Source organism: Coptis chinensis, chromosome 3, assembly GCF_015680905.1.
Source record: "Coptis chinensis isolate HL-2020 chromosome 3, ASM1568090v1, whole genome shotgun sequence".
In the NCBI taxonomy this organism is placed as follows: Eukaryota; Viridiplantae; Streptophyta; class Magnoliopsida; order Ranunculales; family Ranunculaceae; genus Coptis; species Coptis chinensis.
In genome coordinates this window covers 60,161,123-60,179,844 of record NC_141458.1, presented here as the reverse complement: position 1 = coordinate 60,179,844, position 18,722 = coordinate 60,161,123, and the positions used below count along the sequence as shown (strand labels likewise).

At 33.9% G+C, this 18,722-nt stretch overlaps 3 protein-coding genes across 3 annotated transcripts; all 3 read left to right on the top strand.

Annotated features, from left to right (window-relative positions):
* The first annotated feature begins 8,760 nt into the window (after window positions 1–8,760).
* Window positions 8,761–9,974, top strand: LOC147510248 (uncharacterized). The gene is made up of 2 exons (XM_086598064.1): window positions 8,761–8,996; window positions 9,076–9,974. Exons 1-2 carry the CDS (start codon window positions 8,849–8,851, stop codon window positions 9,972–9,974), a joined length of 1,047 nt encoding a protein of 348 aa, XP_086454190.1. The 5' UTR covers window positions 8,761–8,848.
* A 3,100-nt stretch (window positions 9,975–13,074) lies between these two features.
* LOC147510247 (uncharacterized) lies at window positions 13,075–13,752 on the top strand. Its single transcript, XM_086598063.1, has one exon. It carries the CDS (start codon window positions 13,075–13,077, stop codon window positions 13,750–13,752), a length of 678 nt encoding a protein of 225 aa, XP_086454189.1.
* Window positions 13,753–13,919: 167 nt separating this feature from the next.
* Window positions 13,920–16,548, top strand: LOC147510246 (replication factor A protein 1-like). Its single transcript, XM_086599301.1, has 11 exons — window positions 13,920–14,262; window positions 14,337–14,604; window positions 14,693–14,792; window positions 14,887–15,008; window positions 15,083–15,164; window positions 15,243–15,366; window positions 15,459–15,622; window positions 15,695–15,815; window positions 15,902–16,045; window positions 16,201–16,266; window positions 16,350–16,548. Exons 1-11 carry the CDS (start codon window positions 14,116–14,118, stop codon window positions 16,353–16,355), a joined length of 1,344 nt encoding a protein of 447 aa, XP_086455427.1. The 5' UTR covers window positions 13,920–14,115; the 3' UTR covers window positions 16,356–16,548.
* The last annotated feature ends 2,174 nt before the right edge of the window (window positions 16,549–18,722 follow it).

Genomic DNA, 18,722 nt, shown 5'->3' with positions numbered 1-18,722 from the left:
GTTAATATCTTTCTCAGTTTCTCCGTTAAATCTGTAAAATTTAAGACTGTTTTCCACACACATCTCCTTCTTCGATCAGCGTCTTTGCCTTCGAGCAACTTTCATTTCTAGGCTTTGACAAATTATCTTTTTCAGAGCATTGGTGTGAAGTTGAGAGGAAGAGCGGTAGAGGAGATGAGATAGTTGGGTGAGAGAGAAAACACGGTCCTTTAATTGTAATTTTTGTATTCTGGGAATCTTTGATGCTTTTTTGCCGTCACTTTATTTAGTAAACCTCCTCAACATTTAATTTAAATAATTATCAAAATATTGATGACGGTTTTAGCATTTTAGTGACGCCTATATGCCATCACAAGAGTCCTAACGCCCATTTGGCGCCACAAACCAGAAAAACCCAGTGTTACAAAAATGTTGTTATGGTTTAGTGCTTTCTAGTCGTACGCCTGCCACGTCCGCGGTCTAGGGTTCGGCGGCCACGATACCATGCTCCTCTTTTTCCTTCGTTATGATGCACCCTATCCTATACGTACACCGCTGACTTAGTCCAACTTCCCACATTATACCACTACACTCTTCATTACACCTGCAAGCAATCAAACATTTTGAGAGCAAATATGTTGGTTGCGGTAGCTCCGAAGAACCCTATCACGATCTCTAGTTTCGAATTCATTTAATTTTCTCAGCTTTGGTAGTTCTTCAAATCCTATGAACCCCAACTCAATTCATCAACAGTATCTAAGATTGAGTGTTGTGTGAAAATATTTTAATGGTTGATTTCCAACCTCCATTGTTATTGTTATGTGTTTCAATTGTTTGAAGAAATGCACCACAAAAGCTGTTTTTTTTTTTTTTTTTTTTTTTTTTTTTTTTAATTAATTATTATTATTGTCTTGAAGTTAAATTTCCTCTTAAACAAAGAGAGCAAGCAAGCAGCTGGAAATTTGAGTAATCATTTGTTTTAGAAATATTTATTACAAAACAAGCTTATTAGAGTTTTGGTATTGTTTGCATCTGAAGCAAGCGGACTCTGTATATCATTCACGTGATCTTTCGGGTCGGGCCCTCATTGTGTTGGACTCAGAACTAGCCCATAAACAAATCTACTATCTATATACTAAAGTAGAGACCTCTCATGGAGAATTTTTTCTCTCCTATGTGGCACTCTAATATGAGAGTTAGTTTTTTTCTCACCTATGTGGCACTATAATATGAAAGATAATATTTTCTAATAGCATACAATCCCACGTACATGAAATCTCTTTGGAATTTTCTCTCTCCTATGTGACACTCTAATATGAGAGTTAGCCTTTTCTCTATCCTATGTGGCAATGTAATATAAAAGATAGTATTTTCTAATAGCTTACAATCGCACGTACATATAAACTCTTTGAAGAGTTTGAATGTATTTATAATTCTTATATTTGGAGAGTTTAAGTATATTTTCAATTCTTATATATTTGATTAAATAAAAAAAAATTGCTAAAAAAATAGATGATTTGTATAAGATAATTTCTTATTATGAATAAAACGCTTTTAGTGTTCCAATTTTTATTTATTTGATCAAATAAAAAAAATTGCTAAAAAATTGGTGATTTATACAAACTAATTCCCTATTATAAATCATACAATTTTAGTGTCTATAATAAAGCACCAACTTATTTCGAATATATCATTAACACGGCCTCAAAACATAGTTAAAAACAATTATATAAAAAATAACATCACAAAATATATAATAGAAAATAAAAATAAAAAAATAAAAAAAATAACGGCAAAGCAATAATGACAAATATTTTAAAATATGTATAATACTAAATGAAACTAACATAAAAAAACAATTAATGGGGAACCAAAAATTGGATGCAAATGTATCAAACTAACCTCAAATAATATTTAACGGAAAATCAGAAACAGGATGCAAATGCAAGCATTAAACTAATCTTAAAAAGTAATTAATAGAAAATTGAAATATGGATATAACTGCATTAAACTAACCTTAAAGAATAATTAACGGAAAATCAAAACTTGGATGCAAATACATCAAACTAACATTAAAAAAATAATTGTCAGAAAATCGAAAACTGGATGCAAATGCATTGAGCTAACCCTCAAAGATTAAATTAACGGGAAATCGGAAACTGGATGCAACTGCATTGAACTAACCTAAAAGAAAAATTAATTATAAATTTGAAACATAATACAAATGCGTAGAACTAATCTTAAAAAATAATTAACGGGAAATCGGAAACCGGATGCACCTGCACTGAACTAATCTCAAAAAATACACTGGATGCAAACCCTCAAGAAGTAATTAACGGGAAATCGGAAACTGGTTGCAAATTCATGGAACTAACCTCAAACAATAATTTGCATTTCTTGAATTTGGATTAATATAATAATTAACTGGATGCAAATGCATTGAACTGACCTCGAAGAACAATTACTAGGAAATTAAAAATTGGATGCAAATATATATATTGACCTAACCGAAAAGAATAATTAACGAGAAATCATAAATTTGATGCAACTGCATTGAACTAATCTCAAAAAACAAATAACGGAAATTGGAAATTGGATGCAACTGCATTGAATTAACATCAAAATATAAATAACGAAAAATCATAAATTGGATGCAAATGCATTGAACTAACCTCAAAACATAGTTGGGTTATATGTTGTGGAAATGTCTCGATAAGTATAGTTTTGCATTTAAAATGGCGTTTATCTTATTTCTTTCCGTATGATTGGGATCTCTTTGCTATTCAAGTAGTTTCAATATATATGAATTTCGCCTTATTAGGTAATCTCACAAAACTTCAATCAAACTTATACTATTAAACAACAAAATGAAATTGAAAGGTTTTATCAAAGATGAGTTTTTTTTTTAATGGAAAGTGAGGTTTTCACGTTATAAGAAATTTGGTTGAGTGATCAATATAATTAATATTAATATATAATAGTTCTGCATATTTGCAAATATTTTTCAGAATAATTAATATAACAATACATGTTCGTAGATAATCTTTGAAGATTCCACATAGTGAGCCATGCATAATTTAAATAATAATTAACAGAAAATGGGGAACTGGATAATCTTCGATGATCCCACATAGTAAATTAAGCATAATTTAATTTTTATGCCATGTTTCCAATGTCACTACAGATGGATTAGTAGAAGTTGGTATTACACACCACATTGGATAATTATAAGGAAATCGAAAACTGGATTTAAATACATAACTGAGCTCAAAGAGTAATTAACGGGAAATCGGAAACTTTATGCAAATGCAATAAACTAAACTCAAAAAGTAATTAACTAGAAATCGGAAACTGGCCGGATGCAATTGCATTAAACTAACGTCAGATAATAACTAACGGGAAATTAGAAATTGGATGCAAATCCTTGAAAAATATTTAACGAGAAATCGAAAACGGTATACAAATACATCAAACAAACCTCAAATAATAATTAATGGGAAACCGAAAATTGGATACGAATGCATTGAACTTAACTCAAAAAATAATTAACAGAAAAAATTAAAACCGAATGCAACTACATTGAACTAACCTCATAGAATAATTAGTGGGAAATCGGAAACTAAATACAAATGCATTGAAATAACCTCAAATAATAGTTAACTTAAAATAAAAAACCGGATATAATTGTATCGAACTAACCTCAAAGCATAAATAATCAGAAACTAGATGCATATGTATTGAACTAACCTTAAAAAATTATTAACAGGAAATCGAAAACTAGATCCAAATGCAATGAACTAATCTCAAAGACTAATTAATGAAACATTGAAAAATGGATGAAACTACATTGAACTAACCTAAATGAATAATTAACGGAAAATTATAAATTTGATGTAACTGCATTGAACTAACCTCAAAAAATAATTAACGGAAAATCAGAAACTTGATGCAAATGCATTAATTAAACTAACCTCAAAGAATAATTAACATAAAATCGGAAATTGGATGCAACTACATTGAACTAATCTCAAAGAATAATTAACGGAAAACTAAAAATTAGATGCAACTGCATTAAACTAAAATCAGATATTAACTAACGGAAAATCATAAATTGGATGCAAATACATTGAAATAACCTCAAAAAATAGTTAACTAGAAATCGGAAGTCAGATGTAACTGCATTGCACTGACCTCAAAGTATAAATGTCCACTTTTTTAGCCTTCTCACATGAGTAATTACGAGTAATTAGGAACCCAAAATGAAAGTGAGTTTATAAAAACAGACTCTTACATGTATATAAACTGTATAGAAATTATAAACTATCGAACTAACATAAAAAAATAATTAACAAAAAATCAGTAACTGGATGCAGATATATTGAACTAACCTCAAAGAGTAATTAATGGGAGATTGGAACCTGGATGCAAATGCAATGAACTAATATCAAAGACTAATTAATGAAGCATCGAAAACTGGATGCACCTGTACTGAATTAACCTTAATGAATAACTAACGGGAAATCATAAAGTGGATGTAATTACACTGAACTAACCTCAAATAATAATTAACGGGAAATAAAAAACTTATGCAACTGCATTGAACTAACCTCAAATAATAATTAATGAAAAATTAGAAACTGGATGCAACGTACTACATTAAACTAACCTCAAAGAATAATTAATGAAAAATCAGAAACTTGATGCAAATGCATTGAACTAATAACCCTAAAATATATTTGTATTATATATAGGGAGAATAAATATCTCGAAAAATATAGTTTTGCATTTTAAATAGTGTTTATTATAATTCTTATTTATTGTGATTAGGAATGTTTTGCTATTCAAGTAGCTTTAATATTATCTTCGCCACATTGGGCATTCTCACAAAACTTCAATCAAACTTCTATTACTAAACCTAACAATAAAAATAAGTCGATGAGTTTTATCAAGGTTTGGTGCTTCCTTTTTATAGAGAGTGGTGCAAGAAATTTAAATGAGTAATTAATATAATTTTCTTATCTCATAGTTATGCATAGTTGCTAATATTTTTTAGAATAATTTAATATAATGGCACCCGTTCGTAGGACACGTTCATGTGATAAATCTTTTCAAGTGGGAGTAGTGTATTCTTTGAGGATATGGAAACAATCAATCTCTACACTATATGATAGCCGGGTCTATCGGGAAGCCTCCTCAACTCTCGAGTAAGCCAATTTAAATCTCTCTTTTATTATAATTTAGCCATTCCTCCTTTGAGTTCGAAATATTTATTAAATACCCCTAAATCAAACACCCACCAATTTCAATCGAAATCAAACACTAATTACCAATTCCAATCAAACACTAATTACCAATTCCAATCGAAATTAAACACCAAGTTCACTGTATTACACATACACACCAACTCCACACACCAATTTCTCTCTATATATATGAAGGGCTTTCTTGAGAGTTTGTTGAGAGGTATAAGGTTTTTTTTAAGCATTATCAAGTGTGGGTTGCTGTGGAAGAGGTATAAGGTTAGAATTTTGCTTTTTTTGTTTTTTTTTTAATTGTGGAAGAGGTATAAGGTTAGAATTTTGCTTTTTTTTTTTTTTTTAATTATTATTATTATAGAAGTTTGATGGATATGTGAAATCATGTGAAACTATGATTGTGTCATGTTTTGCTTTCAACTTTCTCTTTGATCTTGACTGTTTTTGCTGGGTGGTATTAGCTTCCTCAGTACATTACTAGAATCTATAAATTGTCAAAAGGGGAACCTGGATCTGCCTCCTGTTTATAGGTCAATGCTGATTTCTCTTCGCCCAAACTTCGCATCCTATTTTCTGTCACTCATTCTAGCTCTTTCCATAGTAGCCATGTCTGGTTAGTTTCTCTCATGGCTGAAATCTGCAGTTGCTCTCTCTACTGCAGTACTTATTGTCTTTGTTGCATAACCACTAAGTTGTAACTAAATCCACACCTCCATAGGCTGCAGTAATATTACTGGCCGGAAAGCACAGGTTGGCACTTGCTACCTATCCATAATCTGCTCAAGTCCCCTGTATGGCATTTGATCTGGCCTTAGACGTAAACTCGGAAAATTACCCTACTGCATGGAGTCATGAATAGTTAGTTGAGATTCCACAAGATATTTGTAATTACTATTTTAAATATATAGTTGGACAGCTTCAGAAAAACTCCGAGTTCATTACTATTTTAAATATATAGTTGGACAGCTTCAGAAAAACTCCGAGTTCATTATTATTATAAAAATTGGACTGTTAGAAAACTATGAATTATAAACTAGCCACTTTAATCAGGTAGTTAGGCTACCGTTTGAGATGGTATACCAAAAATAAACTGATTCTAATCAGGAGAATCACAACATTCTAATAGCTAACCACCCTATATAACAAATTAAGAGATCAACCTTTTTAGGTTGTTTAGCAGCTAGCTTAACTCACTAATTTAGTGAAGGTCGGTAAACAAAATAAAAATGTATATACAGCTACCGGCCTATTAGCATACAATCTAGAAAGACATCAACATCTGCTCGATTAATAAAAAGGTTAGTTTCAAATTAACAGACAACATTACACACATAAATAAAATGGCCATGTCTGGTTAGTTTCTCTCATGGCTGAAATCTGCAGTTGCTCTCTCTACTGCAGTACTTATTGTCTTTGTTGCATAACCACTAAGTTGTAACTGAATCCACACCTCCATAGGCTGCGGTAATATTATCGGGCCGGAAAGCACAGTTGACACTTGCTACCTATCCATAATCTGCTCAAGTCCCCTGTATGGCATTACTAGAATTTATAAATTGTCAAAAGGGGAACCTGGATCTGCCTCCTGTTTATAGGTCAATGCTGATTTCTCTTTGCCCAAACTTCGTATCCTATTTTCTGTCACTCATTCTAGCTCTTTCCATAGTAGCCATGTCTGGTTAGTTTCTCTCCATAATTAAAGTACATGAAATAAAATATTGTTGGATTGGAACACAAGGGAATGCATGCATTACTGCAAAACTAATCGTAGGTGTAGACCCGATGAGTATTAATTTGTAATGGTCCTCATCCCTCGATTTGAGTGTGCTTTTTACGTCGCAGAAGTCGGGCTCTGTTTCATTATCTCTACGGTGACTATGATATGCCAAGAGTGTTTGACGAAGCAAGTAAGCCTTCTCGACTAATGACTTCTCTTGAGCCTCTGCACATGCTTTCTCTAATCTTTCACGAGCCTCTCGTGCTCTTTGACAAGCTTCAGCCAGTAGCTCTCTCCACAAAGAGTCCCCTTTCGCCCTTTCACGAGCCTCAATATCAGCCCTCTCTCGAAGAGCCAAGTTGTTGCCCTTTCAACACCATTCTATCTTTTTCTCTTTCCCTCTATATCCTCTTCTAATTTTCTCAAACGCTTTTTCCCCGCCTCCCTTAAATACACAAACCCCCGGACAAAAAGATTAATCTTAAGACCTTGGTACACAACCCCCTACGCATTATAGGATATGACCCTTAATAGGTTTTCTCGTTAGAAATAACTTTGGTATAAGGATTGTTGTACTTATTGTAAGAGTGGAAAAACCCGACATGGGCTGATCACGTTGATTTAAAAGTAATTTGACGTGCATTTTTTCAAGAATACACCGGAGATAAGAAATTTGGAACTGATTTTACCTAGAAACCGGTGTACTTCTTAGGATGTGTATTTGGACATATTTTCAAATCATGTAGTATGAGTGGAAAATATTGACTTGCTCATATGTGTTTATCTCTTAGATCTAAAAGAAATTATGTTCTCAAATTTTTACCATCCCGTGTTTGGAAATTAAGGATAAATTAATGCCGAGTATACCTATGTCCGCTTCTTATAATAGGCACCGTTGGCTAGGGGAGCGTGCTAGAGCTGAATTTCAGGATTGGGAAAAGAAAGAAGAGCAGGTTTGTAATACAACTTGACATTGTCTCACTTTTATTCTATGCATGTTACATCAACCCATCAAAAGAGTCTTTGATTTCCAAAGGACGCAAGTCTGCAACACTTTATGCTTCTTCTTTTATTTATTTATATGATACACGGACTATATAGCTCCAAAGATTTGATGTGTGCCCTTTTGTCCTTACCAATTTTGGAACAAAAAGTCAATGTTTGTTTTGAGTTCGCGTTTATTGGTTGCTTGCATGTTACAACTAACAAGTAATAATTGTAGGCCAAAATATCACAAATCCAACCGATAATCGATAGAACTTGAACTTGCGGGCAAAGACCGGTGTCTAAGTCGAGTACAAGATAGTGAGATCAAGTAGTTGCCATGCATGGCCTAACAGCCGTATCAAATGTCTTAATGTCAATTTGTAGATTTGGTTTTCCTAAAGTTTGCAAATAGGTCCTGAATTTACTATTGTTATAAAACTTCTAAGCTATAAAACTTTATTTTCTAACAAAACTTTGTTTGCTATTGTTAATGAACCTTATATTAGAGTTTGCCTCTTTGGATTCATACTTAAATTCGTTTCTTTTCTGGGTAATGTTAAAATTTTAAATTACATGATTTAATTCATAATTTTTTTGTATGTGCATGTAATTATATATCCGAAAGTTCTTTTCTTTATATTAGATTTTTTGTGAGTGCATAGTTAATTTTTTTTTTATATCCGAAAAGTACTTCTTTTGTATGTGTTCAATCTAACTACTCTATATTAAGTGTCCCTTACAATTATAATTCTGCCTTTTTTTTTTCTTTATTATAAGAAATCCCTATGGCCAAGGACAAGAATAAACAGGTTAAGAATCAAGGCTAAGATGCAATCTTCTCCCACAAAGAGAGTTGGTTATAAATGATTCACGTGCTACCAGAATTTCAAATATTCGAAAAGTTCAATCTATGCACAAAGAAGAAACCGTGAATAGGCAAAGAAGCATCACTACTGATGTTGATTTTCAGAACATCAACAACAATTCAACAAATTTTAATTTGTCAGATTTTGATTTCATTGACAGCATTCCACTTCGCAAAAGTACTCGCGATATTGGTAAGTATTAAATTAAACACGTTGAATATTTCGATTAATAACTTATATCCTTTTTCTTATCTTTTTTTTCTTTATATAGAACTATGGGACTTTGGTGAACCCAACAAAATTTGTTCTTTCTGTGGAGCTATACTCTGGAATGAAGAAAGGAACAACAAGAAACAAAAGGGACAACTTCCTACATTCTCCATTTGTTGTCAAGTGGGAAAAATACAACTTCCACTATTGAAGAATCCTCCACAATTCTTAAAGGATCTGCTTGAATTAAGGGGACCAAGAAGCACTCATTTTATTGAAAACATAAGATCATATAATTCGATCTTTGCTTTCACATCAATGGGTGGAAAAATAGACTATGCAATTAACAATGGTGGTGGTCCATATGTCTTCAGAATTCATGGACAAAATTACCATAAAATCGGATCGTTACTTCCATTAGGAGATAAACCAAAGTTTGCGCAGCTTTATATATATGACACAGAGAACGAGGTGTCCAATAGGTTAAGTGCTCTACCCAATCAAGCACTCGAACAAGCATTGGATGGTAGTATAGTTGAAGGATTGATAACAATGCTGAATGCGGAAAATGAAATTGCAAAGGCCTTCCGAATGGCACGAGATAGGTTCAATGAAGAGGACTACATACCTGTACGCATTAGACTTATTGGCACACGCTCAAAAGATGCAAGACAGTACAACCTGCCTACATCTACTGAAGTAGCAGCACTGATGCTTGGAAATGGAGTTGAATTTCATCATCGAGATATAGTTGTTGAACACCAAGAAGAAGGCCTCAAACGAATTACTGAACATTATCCTAGCTTTATGGCAATGCAATATCCTCTTTTATTTCCATATGGTGAGGACGGCTACACATTCGATATTTTGTATCGAGGAGAAGAAGAAATATCAGAAAATCACCGCAACACAGTTAGCATGCGAGAATATTATGCCTTCAGACTTCAACATAGAAAATGAGGGGCCGGACTTTAGTCAGAGGTGGTAAAGTAAAATTGCAATTTTTGGTCGATATATACACATGTGTAGAAGAAGAAAGACTTGATTGGTTCTGAAACAACCAGTCCACAATTAGAGCAGAACTATATAAGAATATAGTTGACTCAGTGCATGCTGGAGACACAGATGCAAGATTAGTCGGAAAGCGTTTAGTTTTGCCTTCTTCATTTACTGGTGGGCCACGGTACATGGTGCAGAATTATCAAGATGCCATTGCTATATGCAGATAGGCGGGACCTCCAGATCTATTCATCACATTCACTTGCAATCCAAAGTGGAATGAAATTAAACTTGCAATGAAAAGAGTTGAAGGTCTAAAATCCGAATACTGTCCTGAAGTTATTGTTAGAGCGTTTAAGATAAAAGTGGATCATATTATGAAGGACCTCAAAGAAGAAGAACACTTTGGCAAAGTTATGGCAGGTAATTTTAAATATTTTACATCTTAATTTTATTTGTGTGATGCCTAAACTATGTGACTCTTCCTTCTTTTTTCCCCCCGTAAATTATTCATTTTTATTTTATTTTATTTTCTGTTGGTTTTACTTTTATATAGGAAGAATTAGTCGGTTTACAATATAATGTCTAATGTCTCACTTAGAACCTTCAAGCCAAGTGTAATAACTAATAAATAAGCCAAAAAAGGAATGATATTCCAACTGAAAAAGGACTTGAGGGACAAAAGGCAAACAAAGCCACCGGTTTGCTCGGGGTTATATGCAGACTTTATATATTATACTCCTTTCTTAGGCGTGATGTCGGCTTTATAAAAACAAATTTGTAAATTTTCATGTGATATAGTGGTATCAAGCATTCATATTTATTTACTTTTAAATTTGAATTTTGCAGCAATCTATGTTATTGAATTCCAAAACGAGGTCTACCACACGCCACATACTACTTTGGTTGCACCACGATGACAAACCTTCTACACCAACTGACATTGATAAGATTATATCAGCTGAACTTCCAGACAAAAATGATGACCCGTTGTTATATGAAATTGTCTTAGACAACATGATTCACGGTCCATGTGGAGAGCTAGACAAGAATTCACCTTGCATGAACGAACGAAAATGTACTAGACTTTATCCAAAAGGATTCTGCGAAGAAACTACATTCGATGACAAGGGATTTGCAAAGTACATGAGAAGACCCGGGTAGAAACGACTACAAAAAACGGAAGAAGAAGACTTTCACCGTTGATAACATGGATGGGTTGTTCCTTATAATCCAGCTCTTTCAAAGAAATATGGAGCACACATCAACGTGGAGTTCTCAGAATAGAAGTCGAATGGTCAAGTATCTCTTCAAATACTTGAGCAAAGGTCAAGATAGATCCATGTTGTTGTTGAGACCGATACCACTATCGAAAACACGAAACCGAAAAACAATAATACAAGTTGATGAAATTCAAAGATTCTTAGGATGTCGGTATGTATCTGCACATGAAGCTTGCTGGAGATTATTTGGATACGATATCCAATATTGATACCCACCTGTTGAGAGACTACCATTCCATCTTGAAGGCGAACATACGGTGTTCTATCATGACGATGACAACACAAATGAAGTCATCACCCGTGAAAGTGCAAAGAAAACCAAATTCTGAGTGGATGCGCTATATAACCAATTACATGAAGATGGTAGACACCGAGGTATGTTGATTTCCCATTAAAATTTGTTTGGGTTGATTCTTTTAAATGTTGGCAATTAAGGCGAGAAAGGAGTAAAAATCGGAAGGATCTTTTATGCACATCCGACGTCAGGCAAACAGTTTTATTTGCGAATGGTATTAAATGTTCAAAAAGGTGCAACCTCATATAAAGATCTCAGAACTGTCAACGGCAAAGTGTATGAGGATTTCAAATCAACATGTGTTGCACTTGGATCAAGCAAAATGATGGCGGCGAAATGGAACGATGCAATCGTTGAAGCAAGTCAATGGGCTGGTAGTGCTTCCTTAAGGCGTTATTTGCAACACTATTAGTTTTCTTCAGAGGTGAGTGAACCTTTGGTTCTATGGAACAAACATTGGGAGTTGTTTAGGGCGACATCTTGGACAAAGAAAGAACTTCGAGCAAATGGCGGTGATCTGATTTTAACACCAAGAGCTTAGAAACCATCTTGCCGATCGATTGATGATTACTTAAACAAGTAAACCGTCAACCAAGGATTTTAAGATACCGTTCAAAGATATGAGGTCGAAACCTAGAGACCCGGATAGACTCATCACGGAAGAACAACAATATAGTCACAATGAAATGCACCAACAATTTCATGAAATGCAAAACTGCTCGAATCATGACCCGGAGGACTATATATGATGAAATTATAAATGCAATCAATACAAACTCGGGTGGGGTTTATTTTGTCTATGGAGGAGGAGGAACCGGCAAGACATTCCTCTACAATACCATACTTGACCCAATCAAGGTCACAAGGGAAAATAGCCATTGCGGTTGCTTCTTCAGAATAGCAAATTTCTACTTTTCCCGTGGAAAGACAAGCATTCAAGATTTAAGATCCCAATAGAAATTGATGAGTACTCAACCTGCAATATAAGTCAAAACACCATCTTTGGCGGACTTATTCAACGAAATGATCTTATAGTATGGGACCGAAGCTCCTATGACCCACGCATGATTTTGAGGCGTGAAAGCGGGACACTAAAAGATCTAATGGGCAAAGAAAATGAAAACAAGATCTTTGGAGGTAAAATTATTACGCTGGGGGAGATTTCGGGCAGATTTTACCCATTTCCAAGAGGTACAAGGGAATTAATAATTTCTTCATCGATAAACGGATCACATATTTGGCACCATTGCAAAGTCTTCAAGCTAACTAGAAACATGCTTTAAAGAATGTGGATTCTTCATTGGCGTCAGATTTCAGCAAGTGGGTATTAGACCTCGGAGAAGGAAACTTACCTGCCATTTCCATATTCGAAGGTAAAGAAAAAAATTGGATCCAAATTCCTAATGATCTTCTTATTCCCCCTGGCTATGACAACATAAGTGATATCGTGTCAAGTATTTACAAAGATTTACCATCAAAATACATGGATGACAACTACTTCAGAGATAGATGCATTCTGTCACCTACAAACGAGTCTGTAGATGATATCAACTCCCACATCCTGTCTTCTTTCGAAGGACAAATGCGTGAGTACTTCAGCACCGATTCAATAAGCTCAATATCTGAAAATATTGAAGAACAAGATTATCAGATATACCCAGTTGAATTTCTTAACACAATTAAAGGATCCGGTCTTCCAAACCACAAGTTGGAGTTAAAACTTGGGACGCCAATCATGCTCATTAGAAACATAAACCAGAGCCTTGGTCTTTGTAATGGAACGAGACTTATTGTTATCAAACTAGCTCCAAAGGTCATTAGAGCAAAAATTATAACAGGGAGCAACATTGGCGGGGAAACTGATATACCAAGGATAGAGACAACTTATAAGTGCACGAACTGGCCTTTTAGTTTGAAGAGAATACAGTTTCCAATAAAGATTTGTTTCGCAATGACAATAAATAAAAGTCAAGGACAAACATTGAAGCATGTGGGGGTATACTTGCCTAAGCCAGTTTTCAGTCATGGACAACTATATGTTGCAGTATCACGAACAACTACACGATCAGGACTGAAATTCCTAATCAAGAAAAATGGTGAAGAACCAGAAGGATACACTCAGAACATTGTCTACAAAGAAGCATTCAACAATTTACAATGAGGTAAAAAAAAATATTAGTTCAATCTCAAATTTTCATTTTTTTAACTTCGTATAAAGCGAATTACTTATTAACTAATTAATTTTTTTATTCTATTGCAGTGTAGAAGACCAACAGCTACTATGGAGACATTATTCACATTCGCCATTTTTTTTTTAATTCTCTTTTGTTCTTTATTGGAATATACGAACCCATTTTCTATATATATATATATATGCCAAGTGTTTGAAATCACTACAGTTTACTACTTCATTGGACATACCTTTGTTTTCATTTTATATTTATTTTTTAGTTAATTATATTAAATTTGAAAAGATAATCTCCTACTTATCTGTTCTCGGTCGATCTACTTGCAGCATTTAGACATGACAACTCATTACAATTTGATAAAGCAAGTCACCAAGTCAGTTAGGAATTTGAAGCTCAGAGTAAGAATTGATAGAAGCTGGGACCACTATCTGGTTGGAAATGAGACATTGTTAAGTAAGGATATGATCCTCATCGACGAAAAAGTAAGTACCACACTTATTCAATGTCTCTTTTATCACTTTAAGATTTATATCCATTATTTTTTTCATTCATACAGGGTGACCAAATCAATGCGTCTATACCTATGGAAATCTATCCACAGTTTAAGGAAAAAGTTCAAGATGGTTCAGTGGTACATTTGGAAAAATTCACTGTTAAAAACGTTAGGTCTTACTGTCCCGTGAACAATAAAAACAAGATAACATTTGAGAAGTATACAACCATGAGGAATATTTCAGATGAAACATCAATTCCACGACAACTATTCAGCTTTGTCGATTTCAAGAAATTAGCCCCACGTGATAAGCAAGACGAATTTCTTACTGGTAATTCTAACATTTTTTTTTCAAAGTACATTAGTTCGTTTATTGGTAAAATTTTCATAGGCTTATCAATAAAGTTTATCTTATTCAGATGTCATTGGTTTCTACAACAACATCGGTGAATTGCAAAAAAATGTTCACACAAGAATGGGACAAGCAGATAAAAAATCAATCTACATTGATAATGAGAGGTATGCTTTTTCTTATTAATGATACTTTACTATTTAATAAACCAACTAATCACCAATGGTATATTTTTAACTCTATTTCCTTATTTGTTGTTAGAATGGAATGCTTGGAAATTACTTTCTGGGGAGATCGGATTAAACAAATACCACAAGTCCTAACAAAAAATGGCCCAAGAGATATTATAACTGTGACTTCAACAACAGTCAGATTGTTCTCAGGTACATCTATCTAAATATGTACATTCAATAAATTTGAGTGATATGTGCTAATGTACAAAGTTATTGGGCTTAAGGTAAATATGTACTCCAAGCAACACCGGCGACAAAGGTGTATATAAACCTGGAAACAGATGATGCTCATACTTTAAAAAATAGGTAACAATTACTTATTTCACAGGAAAAAATCATGTACATACTTTAAAGTTTATGACATATCTCTCATGTAAAATGCAGTTCAAACAATCCACGGGCAGAGTTGCCAATTTCCAGAAAAAGGCCATCTACCTATGCAACAGAGGCAATTCAAGTGAAAAATTTAGAAGAAATTGACACATTGCTACTAAGTACTTCATCAGTGGTAACTTCCTGCCTTTATCCAAGTTCATGTGTAATTATTCTTTTCAATTATTGTTTGACTGTTTAACAAAATTTAAAATTATCAATGTATAGGGGAAAAGGTACAAATTTAAAGCAAAAATATCAGATATTGACAACAAATACAACTGGCATTACAATTGTTGTGAAAGCGACCAGTGCAAAAGAAAAGTAGAACTAAAATATCCAGAATGGTGGTGTGACTATTGTTCCATTTCAATGAAAGAACCAACAAAAAGGTATTGAAACAAATATTATTAAATAAATTACAAATATTATCATAGAGACTAAAGTAATTACATTCTATGTAGGTACAAAGTCCAATTTGAAATAGAAGATTCAACATGCAAAAAGTTGATAACAACGTTTGATGATGAGGCCGAATATTTGTTGCAACGTCCTTTGGATGAACTATTGAAAATTGAGAAACAGGTATTAATTAGCTTTAACTCTTTAAAATTACATTTATTTACAAAAAATCTCGCACGATGACATTAACATTAAAATATTCTATGCAGGAAAATGGCTTCGACTTGGTTTCTAAAATATTAGAAGAACCAATTGGCAAGGAATATGAATTTGAAGTCAGAATAACAAAGTACAACTGTGAAAATAGAAAAGATAGCTCATTAACCGTCTCAAAAATAGACAAAATTGAAAAGGTAAGTACAAATTTTACTGTTGGTTATATGCATTGTTAAAATTTTACTGTTGCAGTTTATTGCCTAAGCAAGTTGTGGAACTTTAGCTTCCTTTCATACCCCGGTAATAGTCATAGCTAACGTTTCGCTCTACTACTAACCTATCTTAAAAACAGGGCATCAAAATCATCAAACAAGATGATGAAGAACCAAATGCCAAAAAACAATGTGTAGAAATTCAGGTAACATACTCATTCCCTAATACTTGGAAATAAAATATTGAAATAATAACTAATTATAAGATTTAAAATTATTCTTAATACAGGATTGATTGAATTCATAAGGCTTCTCATCAATAGAATCATGACGTAACCGAAGGAGTGCAAGACGACATACGAAAATACACTCAAGTTATATGTTGAAGTTGCTTTATTTATATATTTTTCTTATTTAAAGGGATATTATACATACATTAAACTCATTATTTGCTCATTGTCTTCCACTTAATTGAAAGTTCTTTACTATCTAATAGTCGCATGCTAGCTGCTGGGTTTGCTTATTTAAACATCTTTCAAAATTTATATGTCAGGCTTAGAAATATCTATTTGATTAGTTTAAAGGGGATAGTGTGCTTACAGTCTTTAGTTTATCCATGTCAAGACGCAGGAGTAGGTACTATGGTACTTTTGTGATAGGGAGATTTCACTAATGTTTGGCGAGTCTATGGAATTCCACCTGAACTAGAAATATCTATGCAGGAGCATGTTTCAGTTGCATATCCCGTGGTGTTTTAGAAACACAATCTAACCGTCATAGATCTTTATAAATTCTAACAATGTGATGCAATGTCCAATTTTACATGTTTGGAAATGGTATTTTTTTTTCAACCACATTAGGGGCTGGTGGTTGAAGGGGAAGGGGAGATTAATGGAATTGAGGGGATTGTAGTTGGCGAGTTGGAAGTGAAGGGATGGTTGTTGGAATGGTTCTTTGGGATGGTGGCCAGTGAAATGGATGATATGGGTGTTGAAAGCGGTGGATAAAGCCGGGTATAAGACACCTTCTCCTATTCAAATGGCGGCGATACCACTTGGGTTGCCGCAGAGAGATGTGATTGGGATTATGGAAACCGGGTCGTAAAACCTGCTACTTTTGTACTTCCTATGTTGACTTATATATCTAGATTGACACCTATGAGTGAGGAAAATGAGGTCAGGGGGGGTCCTTATCTTTGTTGTTATGAGTATAAAGCCGTAATTCAGCTCTTTAGAAACTTTAGCTTTCTTTTTACTCGGCGAAATCTTTGGCAACGCACCATTAGACCCGAATGGAAACGGCTTTCTTTGATACTTCAATAGGTATCTCTACTTTCCATTCTCCCTACTTGAATCAATAGGTATACAAATTGCGAGAAAATCCTGCAATAGGTATACTTTCAATAGGGTACCATTAGGACTGAAACCACCCGCAAATCAATAGGTATGTCCTTGAGAACATCCTCCCGATACTTTACATGGTGAAACCGATATACGATTGTTTATGAGTACTCTACTACATTCCACGGGTAGTATCTTGACTTTGCAGTTTGTTGGTGCTACAAAGACTTGGTTCTGAATTTTTTTGAAGAGAAAAATATTAGTATTGTTACTTAACTACTCACGGGAATTCAACTTGGATGGTTCAAACAACTTTTTTTTACTTTTGCCCATCAAAGTCCAAGAAGTATATTAATCAATGAAGTGGGTGACTTCTCTCGCTCTTTCCCTACAACAAAATTGCATTTGCTCAGCGTGCTTTCGATCTACGTGTTTGTACTAGGATATCTTTGAAATATTTTGAAACTAACCATTATGGAGAGGTTACAACTTTTGCCATGATGGAGAAGGGCTAATAGCTGCATAATACGGGCCTCTCTTTAGTAATTTATTATAAACTTATTATACTAATTGTTTAACATTGTGGAGCCCGATGTCGCTATTTTCGGAAGAAGGATTATCGACAATGGAGGATTATTTGTCGAATGGCACGTTTTTTTTATAGGAATTTTACTTGGTTTTGTTACTTAAAAATTTGTTATACCCGCACGAATGTGGTATATGTTTTGATGGAATTGTACTTTCTTCTCCTAATAAAGTTGTATTGGTTAAAATTTATAGATATTTAACTTGAAACAACTGGAGATACAATACATAATGCTGCATTTTTAATATGTTGATAATGCTTATCGTAGGTATACTCTTTTTGTTTATATGTTGCGGTGTATTATTCACGATTATACAGATTGTGGATTATTCATTAGTGTGTCGACGTGAATTAAGATTGTTTATTCGAACTTGAGTTCCAACTCCAAATCGGACTTCGTGAGTAATGTAGGTCACATATTAATATCCCTAAGCAATTTGTTAATAAAATTTATGATTTTGTATCCTCGGGTTTGGGATCTCGATTTTGCAAAGAACCATCATTGGTTCTCGAAATAGTGCGTGAGGCTGATGGTCTTGCAATGAGTTCACGCAATGTGCGTCTTTTACCAGAAGAGCGGAACAAGGTTTGTTTAGTGCTATGCTATGTTTAGTCATTTAGCCATGGCGTGAATTTCGCGGTAGGAGGATCAACAAAGATCAACAATTCGATCTTTGCTTCGAATGGAATCATTTCACCACCACCAATAGTTCCCTCGTGCATTGCAATTGGATTG